Raw genomic sequence first — 19710 nt, 5'->3', positions numbered from 1 at the left:
ATTCAACAGTTTTCACTAGAGTTGATGTATGTGAGTTAAAGCCACCTTCTACAATGGCTAGTTATTAGCTTGCCACATAACAATGGGCAAAGAGTATGCAAGCATGTATTCAAGGATAGTATAAATGTATAAAAACAGAGTGCAAAATAGAACCACATAACGCTAAACCAGTGGCTCACAATTATTATTTTATTTTTAGGGGGGACAAGGCCTCCCTCTGTTATCCAGGCTGGAGTGCAGTGGCATGATCTTGGCTCACTGCAACCTTCCCCTCCCAGGCTTAAGTGATCCTCACACCTCAGCCTCCCGAGTAGCTGGGACTACAGGTGTGCACCATCACACCTGGCAAATTTTTGTATTTTTTGTAGAGACGGGATTTCACCACGTTGGCCAGGCTGCTCTTGAACTCCCGGGCTCAGGCAGTTTTCCCGCTTCAGTGTCTCAAAGTCCTGGGATTACAGGCACAACCACAATTGTTTTTTTCTACCTCAATGTACCAGGGGGTGCAAACCATTCCAGCTGACAATAGCTTCATACAAGAGCAATTGAAAAGGAGCGTATTAATACAATTTGCAAAGCTCCTGGCATTTTTTGCCTTTTTATGATACACATTTCCTTCCAATCTATATCTCAACTCCTATAGCCCATCCTCAGTCCCAGTTGAGAATCACAGGCTTCACAACTAAGGCAAAATACTGAATTTATTCAGTTGATTTGACCAATCACATTGGACAAAAGTGTTGGGTTTTATTTGCATAATGTAAAAACATACTTTACATAAGACTACTCACATACTTTACAATGTTACAAATATATATATATATGAAAGATTCATGAAGGCATTTGATATAAAACATACACAGTATGCTATTTTAATATACAAATGCTTAAAAGAAAATTTAGCCATAAGAATTACAAAATCATCAATAATTTACAAAAGTTTTCATTTTTCTTAAAGGTCACATTCTCATCCTTTGGGATGTACAAAAATTATGTGGTTTACACAGTTTTATCCACATTCAAAACATCATGTTTTGAATGTCTTCAGCATAGCATGTACAGTATAAAATGTTTCCATAGGAACACAAAAGAAACTGTCACTAGTGGCCTGCTGTCAGATGGCTTCTAATTCATCAGTTAGCCATTTTTAAGACACTAGTCCAGCTTATTGCTACAATATTCAAGTTGTTCTATTCACCCAAATTATAATGTATTCAATGTATACCAGAATTTACCAATAAAGGCTCAAAGAGTTATATAATATACACCAATATACACAAAACAGCTATTCGGAGTAAAATGAATATTCCATACTTAAATAAGAACCAAGAATAGTAATTTTAGGCTACTCTATTATCCTTGTGATTGGTATTTTTAAAATTTTGAGCAAAGTGCACAGTGAATGAAATAGTCAGCAGACACGATCCTTCTGTGAACTCTCAAATTCCTTCCTTAGAATCACATCACCTGAGAAATGAGAACCTTGAGACCTGGTGCATATCAAATAGCTTCACGAGTCAAACACACAGGGCCACTTGGAGGCACATTCGTGGGTCACGGGAGGTCACACTGCTCCTTCGAAAATGGCACCAGTCACTGTACAGGGCCCCTGTGTAGAGGCAGCAGAACCAGCCTCCAGGAGATCAATGCTGTCTTAATTTAGAGCAAACATGTCATCCTTCAGCCATATTCAAGCGTTGGTGGTCCCCGAACAAGATTGAAGTAGCCAGCCAGAGCGCCGAGGTCTATGTAGAGAGAGCGTTGTCTCTTGAGCATCTCAGATTCCTCGGTGCTTCCTGTGCATGAAGAATCTGAAAAGGAAAACATTAAATAGTAAGTAACAAGAAAACGTGTCAAATGATAAATATCTGTTCCTTCTGCAGTGAAATAAATCCTTTGGGGCCTAATAAAACAGTGTTTTAAGCGTGAAAGATGGGTCTTTGAACACTATGGCTAAGTTCACATAATATGACATAGAACAAAAAGTTCAAACAGGACTCAATGGAGACAAGAAATTAGAAATCCTGGCATATTTTTCCAACAGCCAGATTGTTCTCTTTAAATACACGAAAGTCAGACAAGCAGCAAAGAAATATAAACAAGCGCACCAGGCTTGACATCTGGTTTTGGACCTAAATGGATTAAGAATGCCACAGACTTTTAATAAAAAAGGAAATCTCTCTTTATGCATATTCAATGCTCCTGGAAAGCATACTGACTTTCCTAAGTGGGAAAAATTTACAACTGGCAAGATTTTAAGCCGAGGAAGATGGAAATGCAAGTTGACTTCAAACTCAGTATTTTATCTGCGCAGGGCAGTGCCATGATGTTCCCCCACCAAGGACTGCGGTGGCTTAATATAAATGAGTTAGGCTGGGCACGGTGGCTCACGCCTGTAATCCCCGCACTTTGGGAGGCCGAGGCAGGTGGACTGCCTGAGGTCAGGAGATCGAGACCAGCCTGGCCAACATGGTGAAACGCTGTCTCTACTAAAAATACAAAAATTAGCCAGACATGGTGGTGGGCACCTGTAATCCCAGCTACTCAGGAGGCTGAGGTATGAGAATCACTTGAACCCGGGAGGCAGAGGTTGCAGTGACCCGAGACCATGCCACTGCACTCCAGCCTAGGCAACAGAGCAAGACTCTATCTCAAAAAAAAAAAAAAAGAAAAAAAAAGTGAGTTAAGCAGAACCAACTGCAAAACTGTCATGCTCAATCTGTTTTCAAAGACAAAAGTTGTAAAAAAGCAAGTTGCAAAAAAGCAAGTCAGAAGCATTTTCCAGTGACTGTGCTACCTACACTTGCGCTGAAAATCTGTTATAATTTGGTGCTAAATTAGTCAATTTAAAAAAAAAAAAATGCTTCTGTTATTCTTGCTGAAATTTCTCAAGCAAGGTATGGTACTCAAGAAGTCATTTCCTTTTTTTCCAAGTGCTTTCATGAACTACATCAGAGGTTTGATGTGGACAGAAAGAGAAGGGAAGCAAGTGTGCGGCACACAGCAGGGTGTCCCTACCAGCAATGTTCTCAGGAAGTTCCAGCTCCTTCCTACTCAGCAGCCTCTTGCGCTCAAAGAGGGCAGAGTCCAGACTCTGACAGCGTGGCTGATCCTCTCTGGGCGGGTTCAGGGCCTCGTGTTTTAGTAGGTCTGCGGCTCTTGGGCGGTGATTGGGGTTTCTCTCCAGGGCAGCTTCTATCAGCTCTCTCATCCCCGGACTGCAGTCATCTGCAATGTCTTCCAGTGGAGGCGCTTGCTTGTGGATCTATCAACAAACCAGCTCTCTTAGCATCAAAGGCATGGAGATGCACCCTCAACAGCAAAAGCATACTAGTAACAGGACCTAGAAAGTAATCCATTTTCCACCACATGCCCTGCAACAAATGCAGTTCATGCCCTTAAGCAAGCAAGCTTCCCTTTCATTTCTTTTCTCTTTTCTCTTTGAGACAGGGTCTCTGCCCTGTCGTCCAGGCTGGAGTGCAGTGGCATGAACACAACTCACTGTAGCCTCGACGTCCTGGGCTCAAGTGATCCTCTCACTTCAGCCTCCCATGCAGCTGGGACCACAGGCCATACACCACCACACCTAGCTAATTTTTTTATTTTTTGTAGAGACGGGGGTCTTGCTTTGTTGCCCGGGCTGGTCTTGAATTTCTGGGCTCAAGAGATCCTTTTGCTTCAGCTTTCTAAAGTGCTAAGATTACAGGCGTGAGACACCATGCCTGGCCCACTTTAATTTCTAAAGGATACCAGGTTAAATCCATCTTCTGATTTAATATTGCAAAAGATAAGTGCTAGGTTTAAATGTCAGTGACAGCTTCAAATCAGTGGCCCAAAAGTCACTATGCAGTAACAGGGAGGTGTCTGCTCCTGAATTTATCAACAGTAAAATGGGAATTGCATGTTCCACTACAAGCCAAGCTGGTGTGAACATTAATAATAAAAAATGTTTTAAGTGTTCAAAGAACATATACAACTTCCTTGGCTGAAATATTTATGCAACTCTGATGCTACTAAGTAGTATTGCATTATTACACATACAATGGAATAGCATAAATTATGCCCAGTGCACATTTTAGTAAGCTCCCACTAAAATAGCTATGTTTTCTTTGCAAGAATGGAGCTTGCTTCTACATGGGAAGAACTTGTAGCTACCTGTCATTTCACCATTGCCTCATTCAGACGGGGGTGGTATAGAAGGCAGAGCAGTCCCTCCCAGCCTGCGGGACACATAACTCAACCCCCCGCCCTGCCCCCAGCCCTGGTTGAACCCCACTTACTATGTACAGGTAGGAGGGATAGGCTGAGCGAGGGTAGCGCTTCACCCAGGGCGGGGTGCCCGTCTGCATGTGGATGAGCGTGGCGCCCAGGCTGTAGATGTCTGCCTTGGTTGAATGGCCCCTGCATAGGATGACCTCTGGGCTCATGTAAATCTGAAAAAGAAGTGGGAAATATTCAGCTTCATTCCCCTCCTTTGTGTGGGTTTCCATTTCCCTAATCCAGTTCTGGAAATTGGCTCATTTGCTTTAAACTAGGAGAATAATGCAGGCATTCCCCAGGAACCATGCAGCTCTTGCTGGAGGTGTCCCTGCAGTCTGATGAAGAACACCTGGCCGGGCGCGGTGGCTCACACCTATAATCCCAGCTGAGGTGGGCGGATCAGTTGAGGTCAGGAGTTCAAAACCAGCCTGGTCTCTATTAAAAATACAAAAATTAGCCAGGCATGCTGGTGGGCACCTGTAATCCCATCTACTTGGGAGGCTGAGGCAAGGAGAATCGCTTGAGCTCGGGAGGTGGAGGCTGCTGTGAGCCAGGATCGCACCACTGCACTCCAGCCTGGGAGACAGAGCGAGACTCCGTCTCAAAAAAGAAAAAAAAGAAAAAAAGGAAAGAAACAAAAAAACACCTTTTTCTGGTTGATCTGGCGGCAAAGAGCCTAGAACCAGGAATATATCAGGGACTCCCACTCATCGAAGTTCTGCAGTACACTGATCAGGTGTAGCTAAGTTTTCAACTAAAACGCCAATTCCTTTTATATTTAAGTGAACTACAAACAGACTTCTTCATCTGTCATTACATTGCTAACCTTCTAAATATCTGCAATGGTAAAAGGCGATAGAAAATCTATACGGTATTAACACAAATTTCTTGAAAGGGAAAAACTTAAAAACAAAGTGTAATGTTGTAGAAGTGATTCTAAAGAGTCACTTTTTACAAACTATGTTATTTTTACCTACCATGTAGCCCAGTGACTAAATATTAAATGCAGCCATATTAACATTGTATAAGTTATATTTGGTCTCATGAGTCCATGCTGAATAAACGGGGCTGGTTTTAGAAATAGTTTCTCTAAGAAGCATTTATTTCTAAACTTAAGAAAGAAACAAAGAGAGGTGGGGCATGGTGGCTCACGTCTATAATCTCAGCACTTCAGGTTTTTTTTTTTTTTTGAGATGGGGTCTCCCTCGGTCACCCAGGCTGGAATGCAATGGTGCGTATCTCGGCTCACTGCAACCTCTGCCTCCCGGGTTCAAGCTATTCTCCTGCTTCGGCCTCCCAGCTAGCTGGGATTACAGGCGTGTGCCATCATGCCTGGCTAATTTTTTTTTTTTTTTTTTTTTTGAGACGGAGTCTCGCTCTGTCGCCCAGGCTGGAGTGCAGTGGCGCGATCTCGGCTCACTGCAAGCTCCGCCTCCCGGGTTCACGCCATTCTCCTGCCTCAGCCTCTCCGAGTAGCTGGGACTACAGGCGCCCACCACCTCACCCGGCTAATTTTTTGTATTTTTAGTAGAGACGGGGTTTCACCGTGGTCTCGATCTCCTGACCTCGTGATCCGCCCGCCTTGGCCTCCCAAAGTGCTGGGATTGCAAGCGTGAGCCACCGCGCCCGGCCTATGCCTGGCTAATTTTTGTATTTTTAGTAGAGATGGGGTTTCACCATGTTGGCCAGGCTGGTCTCGAACTCCTGACCTCGTGATCCACCTGCCTCAGTCTCCCAAAGTGCAGGGATTACAGGCGTGAGCCACTGAATTCAGCACTTTGGAAGGCCGAGGCAGGAAGATTGCTTGAGCCCAGGAGTTTGAGACTAGTCTGGACAAGATGGAGACCCCCCATCTTTACAAATTAATTAGTTACCTAATTTAATTAAACATTTTTTAAAAAAGGAACAGAGCAAACACTGGTGACCAGTGATTTGTATTCATGGCTGGTGCAGACATATAGTAGTTAATATCCTAATTATCAATATTTCGCTTGAAACAGCTTGTACACTGCCTGCCACGTGAATAAGAGAATGGAGGTCAGTGTTTCCGGAACACATTTCAGGGTAAGTAAGTAGAGAACTAGCTTACAAAACCCAGAGAAACTGCCCAGTCTCCCCACCCTAACCCTGCTCAACTCCTTCCTACAAGCCACTTCCGGGCCAGCTTCCTTTTGCTCTCAGCAAACAGCTGAAACTGAGCTCCCGTTCTCAAGCTTTCCCTGCAGCAGAGCCAGAGGACTTTCCAGAAGGACTTTGCTACTAAATATATCACAAAGTTAAAAAATTAATGCACAACATTGTACCTATAGTCAACAATAGTGTATTGTATACTTAAAAATGTGTTGAGAGGATAGAGTTCATGCTAAGTGTTCTTACCACAATCAAATAAAAAAAAAAAAAGAAATGCAATGGGTATTATTAACTGTCCATACAGGATGCCTATCTTCTCTCCTGTACCCCTCCTCCCTGCCTTTATTAGCAAGGATTGGGCAGAGTGCCCACTGCTGGTGTAGCCCACAGGGGCTGTGCAGAGGTGGCTCTGCAGGTTCTATGTGACTGCACGTCTAGACAGCCTGGGGGGATGGAACATCTATAAGCCTGGTGGCCTGGGTGCTGCCCCTCAGGCAGAAACCCCAGAGCTTCCTGGCTCGGAGCTCTTGTTTCTCAAGCTCTACCAACTACCAGTTAGATCAGGGAGCAGCAGGGCATGATGTTCAAGCACTCTGGCTGATTAGAAGGCATGAAACAGCCCTGGTGGGACCAACACAGGGCTCTCTGAGAGTTCTGCACCCTCGGGGCTGGGCACTGGAGCAAGAGAAAACCTTGGTGTCAGCGATCGAACCCTTCACCTCTCAACATGTTTATTAGAAAGGGAAAGAGACCGTGTGTGTGCGTATATGTGCATGTGATGATTATATGTTAACTTACAAAGGTAAAACCAAGCAGACTTAGAAGGGTTTTTCAAAAAGGACCAAGTTCTAAAAGTAATTCTGATTCGTTATTCGCATTCACTATGTATTCTTTCTCTGTACCTTGTAACTCAAAAACAGTCGATTCTGTATATGCTGGATTAACCTTGTATGTGTATTACATGGTTACATAGAATGCTCTGAATACCAATGCTTAGAGAGAGAAATCAAACAGGGGTAACCAGGGTTTGCATTTGGGAGCTATACTGCAGAAATCAGAAATTGTCTATGACTGTGCAGTAGCCACATGATCAAATTCTAACATCAGCCAATCTGCACAGTTGACTGACTAATTAGATCTCCTGGCTCTTTAAGTAGGAAGGGTAAAAGCAAGCTTTTTGAAAGGTTTCACTGGTGACTTCACAACTTTGTTCATTATCAAACTTCAACTCGTGTGTACTAGGCAGATATTAAATGCAGGCTGATTAGAAGAGAGTACATATTTATAAACACCAAGGCTCAGTTTTGCACTTCACAAAAAGCAATTTGCATTTGCCAAAAATAACCTGATCCAAATACTACTCAGAAGTAAAATATGTTATTATCTCATATCCATGCATTCTGCTAGACAGCCCCAGAAAGAACACTTCTTTCTCCAATGTTGCAAAATGTTCAACTTCACCACATTGCCAGGAAGAGAAAAGTATTTTCCATCTTTAATACCATAAATAGTTTGTTTTTCAAACTGGTTCCAGGAAAAAGGGTGGTGGAATATTACATATCTGAACTCCTGACTAATGCCAAATATGCTGAAACATTTTCCAAAGAAAACATGTCATAAGCATTAAGTCTTATTAGATCTCACACTTTGGTAAAGTATTCTTAAGATCTGGGGACAAAGCATTCTTAAAAAAAAAAAATTACAGCTTCCCTTCTGAATATTGTTCTGCTCAAAGACAACCATCAAGAATCCTCGCTCAAGTATTTTCAATAATAACTTCAGTAATATTCACAAAAGCAAGGATGTCTTCTGTTGCCCCAGAGAGTGCTGGCTTTGAGAGAGTTGAGAAAGGACTTACAGAATCTTGTTTTTTTTTTTTTTTTTTTTTTAGGACAAGGTCTTGTTCTATTGTCCAGGCTACGAGTGCAGTGGCATAATCACAGCTCACTGCAGCCTCATCCTGGGCTCAAGCAATCCTCCCACCTCAGTCTCTTGAGTAGCTGGGACTACAGCCATGCACCACCATGCCATTTTTACAAAAAGTAAAGTTTTTGTTTGTTTGTTTGTTTACTTTTTGTAGTGATGGGATCTCACTATGTTGCCCAGGCTGGAAGAATCTTGGTTTGAAAGGAAGGTAACTTTTTTGTTGCTGCAATCCAGTTCAGTGCAACACGTATTCTAGCTAGACTAGACTAAGGGTTGTCATCTGATTGAACACCAAGACTGACCTGGTAACCCTGACATAGAGGTGCAGCCAAAGACCCTCTCTCTATTTCCTATGGGCACTTCCAGCAAAGGGAAGGGCATGGGGCTGAGTCGCTCAGGCAGTGAGGCTTCCCCCGGTAGTGGTGAGGGGCCAAGGAGGCAGCTTTTACACCCATTTACCTTCCTGCTTGCATCCAATCTTGTGTCCATCACAATCAACTGTGAACTAAACTGTTGTGCCTGCTTTCTTTCTTTCTTTCTCTTTCTTTCTTTCCTTTCTTTCTTTCTTTTCTTTCTTTCTTTCTTTTTCTTTCTTTCTTTCTCTCTCTTTCTTTCTTTCCTTCCTTCTTTCTTTTTCTTTCCTTCCTTCCTTTCCTTCCTTTTTCTCCTTCCTTCCTTCCTTCCTTTCCTTCCTTTTTCTCCTTCCTTCCTTCCTTCCTTTTTTCCTTCCTTCCTTCCTTCTCTCCCTCCCTCCCTCCCTTCCTTCCTTCTTTTTTTCTTTTTTTTTTTCAAAAGAGATGAGGTCTCACTATATTGCCCAGGCTGGTCTCGAACCCCCAGGCTCAAGCAAACCACCCCCACCTCCTTGGCTTTTCAAAGGGTTGGGATTACAGGTGTGAGAACACCACGCCCATCCCTAAACGGTTGCTCTTTTAATAATTCAGGTAATTTAAAGTAAGTCCTCCCACCAAAGAGTGAGGATTGCTGGAGTACCACTAAGGCTTGCTCCTCATTGCCTTGTCTCATGCTTCCTCGTTGGTGCTCATAAGAACCTGCCACATAGCAGATGCTCAATGGACACTTGCTAATTGAATCAACCAGTCAGCCTAATGATGTCAATGTTAAATATATTATTTGGAAGCCTGCGAATGCATTTTTCAGAATCTCATTTACAGTCAGGAAAGAAAGGCTTTTCTGGGTCGTTTTTTGCTTCACAGATCAGTTAAACATGAGTGCTATTTTACATCTTTAAATAAGATACATTTATGCTCACTATTTGAGGTTTATTATAGGATTCCTAGGCTCAAAGAGAGGCCTTTAGAGTCCTCATAAATATTAATGACCATAATTAAGACTGTCATTGAGCCAAAACTCAGGTGATATTAGTTATATCAGTAATATATTTTAATAATGTATATAGTATTATAATTTTTAAAAGTTATGTAGCAGTTAGACCTTAGGGTTAGACTTAGAAAGAACTGGGTTCAATCCAGGGTCTGTCGCTGAGTGACTCTGGACACTTTATTTTAATCTCTGCAAACTTATTTCCTTTATTGTAAAATGAGAATAACAACAGTATCTGCTTACAATAATAGTATTTACAACAACTGGGTTGTTGTAAGGATTAAATAACATACTGCTTTTTAAGTGCTAAACTTATTATAAAGTTAACTATAATTCTATAATTATTATTAAAGCTGAACTGTGGGCCAGACACGGGGGCTCACACCTGTAGTCCCAGCACTTTGGGAGGCTGAAGGCGGGAGGATCACTTGAGGCCAACAGTTCACGACCAGCCTGGCCAACACAGTGAAACCTGCATCTCTACTGAAAAAAAAAAAAATTAGCTGGATGTGGTGGCACATACCTGTAATCTCAACTACTCAGGAGACTAAGAAGCGCTTGAACCCAGGAGGTGGAGATTACAGTGAGCTGAGATCATGCACCATGGCCGTACAGCCTGGGCGACAGAGCAAGACTCTGTCACAAAAACAAAACCACACAAAATAAAGCTGAACTGTGGACATGATCTATTTTGGGGGGCTTTTTTTTTTTTTTTGAAACAACATCTTGCTCTGTCATCCATGCTGACATTGGCTCATTGCAGCCTTGAACTCCTGCATGGCTCATTGCAGCCTTGAACTCTTGCATGGCTCATTGCAGCCTTGAACTCTTGGGCTCAAGCAATCCTCCTACCTCAGCCTCCCAACTAGCTGGGACTACAGGCGTGTACCACCACACCGAGCTAATTTTTTTTTTTTGAGATGGAGTTTCACTCTTGTTGCCCAGGCTGGGGTGCAATGGCACGATCTCGGCTCACCTCAACCTCTGCCTCCCGAGTTCAAATGATTCTCCTCCCTCAGCCTCCCGAGTAGCTGGGATTACAGGTGTCCACCACCATGCCTAGCTAATTTTGTATTTTTAGTAGAGACGGGGTTTCTCCATGTTGGTCAGGCTTGTCTCGAACTCCCGACCTCAGGAGATCCGCCCATCTCAGCCTCCCAAAGTGCTGGGATGACAGGTTTGAGCCACCGTGCCCGGCCTGAACTAATTTTTTTTTTATAGAGATGGGGTCTTGCTATGATGCCTAAGCTTGTCTCAAAGTCCTGGGCTCAATTGATCCTCCCACCTCAGCCTCCAAAGCACTGGGATTATAGGCATGAGCCACCACACCTGGCCGATATGATGTATTTTGACATTACATTGTTTACAAATGTTCTATATTATATATATCAACATGTATATTATATTACAAATACTATTATGTATTATAAATAACATAGCAAAAAATAAAATAAAAAATCAAGTGCTAAACTTAGTATTTGACACAGAGCAAGTGCTCATTAAATGTGTTCCAAGGATAATAATGATTAAATGCAATGGGTTTCTTCCCCTTCTTTGTCCTTCGTTCCCACGATAATTCTAGAACATTTTTTCCTTTTTATTCTTAATAAAATAGTAACCCTTTTCATGTGAATATAATTACCTCTGTTCCTCGGAGGTCCTTAGGAAAATAGACATCTTCGGTCATTTGAACACTTAGGCCAAAATCCACCAAAACAGCTTTTGTGGACATGAAAACAATGTTGCTAGCTAAAATGAGAGGAAATTTTTTTAAGATAAAATTTTTTATATACTGATAAGTCAAATGAAAACATTATCTAAAACAATAATGAATCTCCAGTCAGAAAAGACTGAAATGCTTCCTCTAGTGAGATGGGTGTATTATATTCAAAAGAGGAGAATGAATCTCAGAGTTTAGGTGAGAATCACTTCGGATCCATCAAGAATTCAGCCAATGTCAGTATGAATGATTGTAGCCATTAATAATGTTCAAGAACTTAGAGTTCAAACTCTAAGACATAAGCATACTGTTGTCAAGCCACTTTTCCAAAACAGAAAAGTAAAATACCCATTTTTTTTCTCAGTAAAAGTTGTGCCACTCTAGTTTAGTACTGGCTATTAAAGGTTTACCTATTTCCTCATCATATCAGACTTCTAGAAAACAGTTAGCGAAGGTGCGTTTAATGGATTATTGTTACATTGGTATACAAAATGAAAAAGGTATTTGTTTCTCAAAAATAGTTGTCTCTGTGTTTGTATGTTTTTAAGTAAATTGCTTTTTTTTTTTTTTTTTTTGAGACGGTGTTTTGCTCTTATCACCCAGGCTGGAGTGCACCATCTCGGCTCACTGCAACCTCTGCCTCCCAGATTCAAATGATTCTCCTGCCTCAGCCTCCCAAGTAGCTGGGATTACCAGCCACCTATCACCACGCCCAGCTTTTTTTTTTTTTTTTTTTTTTTTTTGTATTTTTAGTAGACGGGGTTTCACCACATTGGCCAGGCTGGTCTCCAATTCCTGACCTCAGGTGATCCACTTGCCACAGCATCCCAAAGTGCTGAGATTACAGGCGTGAGCCACCGCGCCCAGCCTAAATTGCAATTTTAAAAGCCTTTTTAGCAGACCAGTACCTAACAGGTATGTAGCTATAACCTTTCAACAACTGTTGAAAGTAATCTTTCCTTACGATTTTGAAAGCTCTAGTAACCCCGCATGATTCTAAGATATGTGTCTGGAGAAGGAAGATGGACGGTGCTCTGAGGGAGCTTTCCACCCTCCATGGAGGGTCTTCAGATTACAGGAAGGAGCTTGTTTGTCTCCTGAATAACTAGCCTCATTGAGCCAAAAAGGTATACGTCCAAAGATACTTACGTTTAATATCATGATGGATCACTTTCTTTGAGTGTAGAAAATCAAGTCCCTTGAGAACATGCTTTGTCACCCAAATAATTTCAAATTCTCTCATTGGTCCACAGCTCTCCAGTTTCTCCAGAACAGACCCTCCCTCGCCTGCTTCCATAAACAGATGGACGGTTTCACCCCACAGGACTGCGCCATACAGCTCTGCGATGTTCTCGTGCCGGAAGCAAGCCTGGATTTCCACATCAGATGGCTTAAATTGATCTACTGGGATCTAGAACACAAAAATACAAGCAAGATTCTAAATAACCCCAAAGTCACCTTAAGAATATATAATATAGGTCAATGCAAAAAACAAAAGGCAAATAAATGCCCTCAAGAATACTCTGCCCTGTGTGAAAATGGACTGCCCAGTTACAATCGTGTTCACCTCAGATCTGCCTTTAACTATGTTAGCTTTAAGTATAAAATTCAGAACAAGAAAATAAAAAACAAAATAATGAGTTATTCTTTTCATTTAGAAGTCAGAAATCCATCCAAAGTTTTAAAATTATGAATGAATCAAAAAAGAGATAATTTCCCACCTATTAGACAACAGTATCTATGGTACCTAGATTTTAGGTTGTATTTTCAATATTTCAGTTGGTTGTGAGATAATATGAAGTGTTTGTTGCCACAGTTCATACTCTATTATAGCAGTGTATTTAAAATAAGCACTGGGGCTAGGCACGGTGGCTCATGCCTATAATCCCAACACTTTGGGAGGCCCACGCAGGCAGATCACTTGAGGCCAGGAGTTCGAGACCAGCCTGGCCAACATGTCAAAACCCCGTTTCTACAAAAAATACAAAAATTAGCCAGGCATTGGTTGTGCATGCCTGCAATCCCAGCTACTCTCTTATTACAATAAGAGAAACCAAGACATAATATTTGGCAATTATTTATTTTATTTTTTGTTAAATCAAAAGTGAGTGTATTTTATTTTGTTGTACTTTTTGAAAATTTAATTAAAGCAAAACAGACATACAAAAAAGTGTAAAAATGGTGGGTCCAACTCAATGAATTACCAATTGAACGTACAAATGTAACATCTAAATCAAATGAAAAACCACGTCAGGCCAGGCGTGGGGGCGAGTGCCTGTAATCCCAGGTACTTGGGAGGCTGAGGCAGAAGAATTGCTTGAACCTGGGAGACAGAGGTTGAGGTGAGCCGGGATTGCACCACTACACTCCAGCCTGGGCGACAGAGCTAGACTCCATCTCAAAAAGAAAAACAAACCAGAAAAACACACAGCTGTCTACTAGCATTCAAGAAGCCCCCCTCTCGGCCCCTTCCAGTCGCTACCCTCCAAGGGTACCCACCATCCTGACATCCAGTAGTATAGATTTTGTTTTGCCTGTTTTGTTCCTTTATATAAATGGGATCTCATACAGTAGATCTCATTTCATGTCTGGCTATTTGGGCTCAACATAATGGTTATGAGATTAATCCACATTATTATAGTTGTAAATCATTTATTCTTTTTACTATCCAGAATTTCACTATGTAAATATATCCCATTTCAGCATTTTGGAAGTTTCTAGTTTGGGACCCTTACAAATAGTGCAGATATGAACATGCTAGCACATAGCTTTTAGTTTTTGGTGGCCACGTGGACAGGTCTCTGTGGAGTGAGTGCACCTACAGGAGAGGAATTGTTGAGCCATAGGGGGTGTGAATGCTCAACTTATGTAGATACAGTTTTCCAAAGTAGTGGCACCCTAGCAGTTATTGTTTAATAAGAAGGGATAGGAGCCAGGCGCGGTGGCTCATGCCTGTAATCCCAGCACTTTGGAAGGCTAGGCAGGTGGATCACTCATAGTCAGGAGTTCGAGACCAGCCTGGCCAACATGGTGAAACCCCGTCTCTACTAAAAATACAAAAAGTTAGCTGGGTATGGTGGCAGGTGCTGTAATCCCAGTTACTCGGGAGGCTGATGCAGGAGAATTGTTTGAACCCAGGAGGTGGAGGTTGCAGTGAGCCGAGACCCCGACACTGCACTCCAGCCTGGACAACAGAGCAAGACTCTGTCTCAAAAAATAATAATAATAAAAATTAAAATAAAAAAAAAAGGGATAGGGTCTTTTCAATCATTGATGTATTTACATTCAGCCCTTTAAATCTGCCTTCCTGAAAAGGCTACCTCCTTCCCAGTTTCTGCCTCTGCCTGGCCCCCTCCGCAGTGGGCGGAATGAAAGGAGAAGCACATAGAATTGCTTCTACTTGGCCGCGCGCGGTGGCTTACGCTTGTAATCTCAGCACTTTGGGAGGCCGAGGCGGGCGGATCACGAGGTCAGGAGATCAAGACCATCCTGGCTAACACGATGAAACCCCGTCTCTACTAAAAATACAAAAAAATTAGCTGGGCGTGGTGGCGGGCGCCTGTAGTCCCAGCTACTCAGAGAGGCTGAGGCAGGAGAATGGCGTGAACCCGGGAGGCGGAGCTTGCAGTGAGCCGAGATCGCGCCACTGCACTCCAGCCTGGGTGACAGAGCGAGACTCCGTCTCAAAAAAAAAAAAAGAATTGCTCCTACTTTGCAGGATGGCTCTTCTCTACTTCTCTCTAAGAGTGATGATGTTATTTATCCAAATCTGCTTTAAAAACCAGCACTTATCCTTTTAATCATCTAGATTAAAATCAACTATGCACCTAAACAGAGATTTTAAGGCTGAATGGCCCCAAGTAGCCAATAAATTCAGAAAAACAAATGCTTTGAGGCAGTGCACCCTCAGATAAGACCCAATCAAAGGATAAAAACCTTTGGTTAATGCAAATGGACAAACAAACAAAAGCCAGAATGCCAAACACACAGTGTGGGTTATCTAGGTAGAAAACACATACCAGTTTACACGCCATTCTTTTCTTTGTCTTTATATCTTGGGCCAAGTATACCTTTCCAAAGGCTCCCCGAGGAATAAAATCAGAACCAATATTCCTATAAGTCAGCTTCCAAGGGATCAGGAGAACATCGGAATCTATTTGGTAACGTCCATTTTGGGGAGTGATGACCTACAACAAAATAAAAATGTGACAGGGTGAGAACTTCAGTCAAGTTGGCTTTTTCTAAGACCCACCTATTAGGAAGCTGGTTATTTTAGCAGCATTCTGATACACAGTTATAAAATTAATGTCACTGTGCTTAATCCTACCAACTGTACACAGACTATATTTAGAGCTTGAGGAAGTCAGAGAGAGCATCTAACAGACACAGGTGCCTGGTCAGACCTGCTCATATTTCCACCTACTCATGAGTAATTAATTGCCAAATAGAACTTTAAAAATTATTTATCTAAAAAAGCATGACTACAGCACCCAAAAGGCTGAAAATAAAGATTGCGTAAATATAAACCGTGCCTGCAGGTTGACTTGTTTCTATTACAATGTGCGAACCTGTCAGTCCACATAGCTATTACTCACACATGATGCATGTAGAGAAAGAGCATCAAAATTAACTGATGATCATGGAAGATTTTGGAAAACCACAGCGTATGCCAGAGCTATGAGTTGACAATGCTATGTAAATTAAATGAGGGCAGAATTACTTCTCATCTACTTACTCACTTAATATCTATCACATGCATTGTATCTATTGCGTGCAAAATAGGTGCTAGGCACTGTGTTTGGTGCTGCGGAGGCAGCCACGAACAAGAGATGGCTGATCCCTGACCTCCCAGGGTTCACGGGCAAGCTGACTCTTAGAACTAGAAGTTTTGAAACTAGTTGATTCAAAAATTGAGAGACAGCTGGGAGCAGTGGATAACGCCTGTAATACTAGCATACTGGGAGGCTGAGGCAGGAGGATATCTTGAGGCCAGGAGTTCAAGACCAGCCTAGGCAACATAGTGAGACTTCATTTCTACAGAAAAAAATAAAAACACAATATAAATTTTTAAATAATAAAACAAAAATTAAGAGGTCTATTCTGACAGCAATGTGGGTTTCAAGGGAACATGCATTTGTCAAAACTCGTAAAATTGGACATTTAACATCTGTGTATTTGACTATATAAAAAATATATTTCAATTTTTAAAGAGGAAAAAATTAGAAGAGAAAATAATTATAATTAAAATTAAAACAAAATAATATGGTAGTTCATGGGAAATGCAATCTGGAACACATGCCTATAACATGTCCAAAGTGTTCTTTCAAGGGATACATTGCCTCAGTACCAGTTTCTCCTCAATGTAACCAGTAACATTACAGCTTCTGATTCTGAATTCAGGAGTTATGAAACTTCTTTTTTTTTTTTTTTTTTTGAGATGGAGTCTTGCTCTGTTGCCTAGGCTGGAGTGCAATGGCACGATCTTGGCTCAATGCAACTTCTGCCTCCTGGGTTCAAGGGATTCTCTCATCTCAGCCTCCTGAGTAGCTGGGATTATAGGTGCGCATCACCACGCCTGGCTAAATTTTGTATTTTTAGTAGAGATGGGGTTTCACCATGTTGGCCAGGCTGGTCTCAAACTCCTGACCTCAAGTGATCCACCTGCCCCAGCCTCCTGTAGTTCTGGGATTACAGGCGTAAGCCACGGTGCCTGGCTCAGGAATTGTGAAACTATCAAAGGACCTTAACTTATTTCAAGTAACAGAAGAAGCTGAACTAGGTGCGGTGGCTCACACCTGTAATCCCAGCACTTCCGGAGGCTAAGGTGGGAAGACTGCTTGAGGCCAGGAGTTCAAGACCAGTCTGGGTGAAACAGTGAGACCCCATTTCTATTTTGTTTAAAATTTAAAAGAGGCAGCAGCAGCAGCTGAAGGGAATGTGACAAATCCCCACATCTACCACATGGGAAGAGAATGAACTCCTGATTCATCTGCAGATGCGTGGGACTTCTTACTCGGGACACAGCTACAGAAATAGTTCTAGTAACTGTAAGGGCCATTCAGTCAGCTCCACCACTGCTAATTTTAGCTACACATCCCACAAACAGATGTGTTCACTATTAGTCAGGGAATAAAGCAGAGACTAACTCTAATGCTTAGAAATATGAAGTCATTAAATTTAGAAACTATTTACTGAGCGCTTCTGCTGTGTGAGACCCTGTGCAGGGCCCTAGAGATAACATGAATAAATGCAGACGGCGGTCTTGCCTTGTTTGAAAGATGACCTGTATGTCGCCTCTGGTTGCTGGAGGCCTCTTTTGCAGCATGCTGAGAACATGATAGATTTAGTCCCTTTTCACATTTAGACAGAAACCCACTCTTGACACTCAAGAGCACTTGCTGATTTTCCCTTTCTTGTCATTAAATATTTACAGGCCTGATTTCACCGCACCCTCCAGTGAACCATCTCTGTGTTTAACTCATCTTCATGAAAGTTTTATCAACCTAAATTTGTTATAACCCAATTTAGGTTTTTTTGTTTGTTTTTGTTTTTATTTTGGGATGGAGTCTCGCCCTGTCACCCAGGCTTGAGTGCAGTGGCTGGAGTGGAATGGCAGATCTCGGCTCACTGCAACCTCTGCCTCCCAGGCTCAAGCCATTCTTGTGCCTCAGCCTCCCAAGTAGCTGGGATTACAGGCACGTGCCACCACACCCGGCTCATTTTTGTATTTTTAGTAGAAATGGGGTTTCACCATGTTGGCCAGGCTGGTCTGAAACTCCTGACCTCAAGTGATCCACCCACCTTGGCCTCCCAAAATGCTGGGATTACAGGTGTGAGCCACCTGTGCCTGGCCTATAACCCACCTCGAACCAGTGTCCTCTTATTCTGTCCAAGAGGACGAAAGATAATTTCAGCCATTTGTTGAACGCTAATTACAGCAATGTGCTCAGTACTTCAATACATTATCTCATCGAAGTCTACAATAATAGTCTGAGGTTAACTACTATTTTTATCTCCATTTCACAGATGAGGAAGCTGACTTCAAGAGGTTAAGGAACATGCTAGTTAGTGCCGGCATTAGGATTTGAACTCAGATCTGTCTGACTCCAAAGCCTATCTCCTAGTCCGGGTAAGAGCCTTGTATATTCCAGAAGGCCATAATTAAAGCTGAGCTAAGATGAAAACCCAGTTATTAAATGCCGGGTTATAAAAATAACTCAGTTATTTATGTGTTTACATATTTTCTGAGCATACCTTAGCCTTCTCCTCTGTAGATCACATGATGCAAGTTCTTTCACCCCCATTTACCCCTATTTTATAACTTCCCAGATCTGGGGACCCTGCTTTCAATGCCTGTGAGTTCTCCTAGGCTCCTTTCATGACAGGCCCTGAATTTCTAGTGTAATGTGCAAGTCTTGACCAGTTTGTAGCTCTGCAAATGCCTGGTTCTTCCCCTAGCCCCGGATCCCCTGTATTTAATTTAATTTAATTTTATTTTTTTGTGATGGAGTTTTGTTCTTGTTGCCCAGGCTGGAGTGCAATGGCACGATCTCAGCTCATCGCAACCTCCGCCTCCTGAGTTCAAGCAATTCTCCTGTCTCAGCCTCCCAAGGTGCTGGGATTACAGGCATGTGCCACCACGCCCAGCTAATTTTGTATTTTTAGTAGAGATGGGGTTTCTCCATGTTGGTCAGGCTGGTCTCGAACCCTGTATTTAAATTTTAGATGGGTGTTTTTCTTCTTTCTAGGGGCCCATATAAATTTTTTTTTTTAAGACAGGGTCTTGCTCTGTCATCTAGGCTGGAGTGCAGTGGCCCCATCACAGCTCACTGCAGCTTCAACCTCCCAGACTCAAGCAATCCTCCCACCTCGGCCTCCCAAGTAGCTGGGAATATACTTGTGTGCCACCTCACCTGGCTGACTTTTTTATTTTTTGTGGAGATGGGGGTCTCACTATGTTGCCCAGGCTGGTCTCAAACTCTTGGGCTCAAGTGATCCTCTGGCCTCAGCCTCCCAAAGTGCTGGGATTACAGGCATGAGCCACCACACTCAGCCCTATCAAACCATCTTAAGGAACTCTATGCTGCTTATCTCTGCCAATTCTTCAACTTACCAAAATCATCTCTAAGGGCAGGCATTATAAGCACACTTTCTATTTCCTCATCCAGATCACCGTCATTTATACTAAACAACACTGGGCCAAGAAGCAGCATATTGAGAAAAATTTTTAAGTATTACAGTAAGAATAAATTCCACAAGCGACGTGTGTGATATGCTACTATGAAACAGACATGGTATTGATCTATATTCATGCAGGCATATTATCTAGC

At 42.3% G+C, this 19710-nt stretch overlaps 1 protein-coding gene across 2 annotated transcripts in view; it reads right to left on the bottom strand.

Annotated features, from left to right (window-relative positions):
- Positions 1-683: 683 nt before the first annotated feature.
- The window catches only part of MAP3K8 (mitogen-activated protein kinase kinase kinase 8), a 29147-nt gene continuing 10120 nt past the window's right edge, over positions 684-19710 (bottom strand). For both annotated transcript variants that reach the window (XM_055275037.2, XM_055275038.2), the window contains exons 3-8: positions 15400-15567; positions 12530-12791; positions 11303-11409; positions 4281-4433; positions 3019-3265; positions 684-1811 (exon numbers count right to left, since the gene is read on the bottom strand). In XM_055275037.2, the coding sequence (XP_055131012.2) occupies positions 1681-1811; positions 3019-3265; positions 4281-4433; positions 11303-11409; positions 12530-12791; positions 15400-15567 (1068 nt within the window). In that variant the 3' untranslated portion in view covers positions 684-1680. The remainder of the gene's footprint in view (positions 1812-3018; positions 3266-4280; positions 4434-11302; positions 11410-12529; positions 12792-15399; positions 15568-19710) is intronic.

The sequence above is a fragment of the Symphalangus syndactylus genome, chromosome 4 (genome assembly GCF_028878055.3).
Source record: "Symphalangus syndactylus isolate Jambi chromosome 4, NHGRI_mSymSyn1-v2.1_pri, whole genome shotgun sequence".
In the NCBI taxonomy this organism is placed as follows: Eukaryota; Metazoa; Chordata; class Mammalia; order Primates; family Hylobatidae; genus Symphalangus; species Symphalangus syndactylus.
The sequence above is the reverse complement of the archived record's forward strand: the minus strand, read 5'-3'. Positions and strand labels throughout refer to the sequence as shown.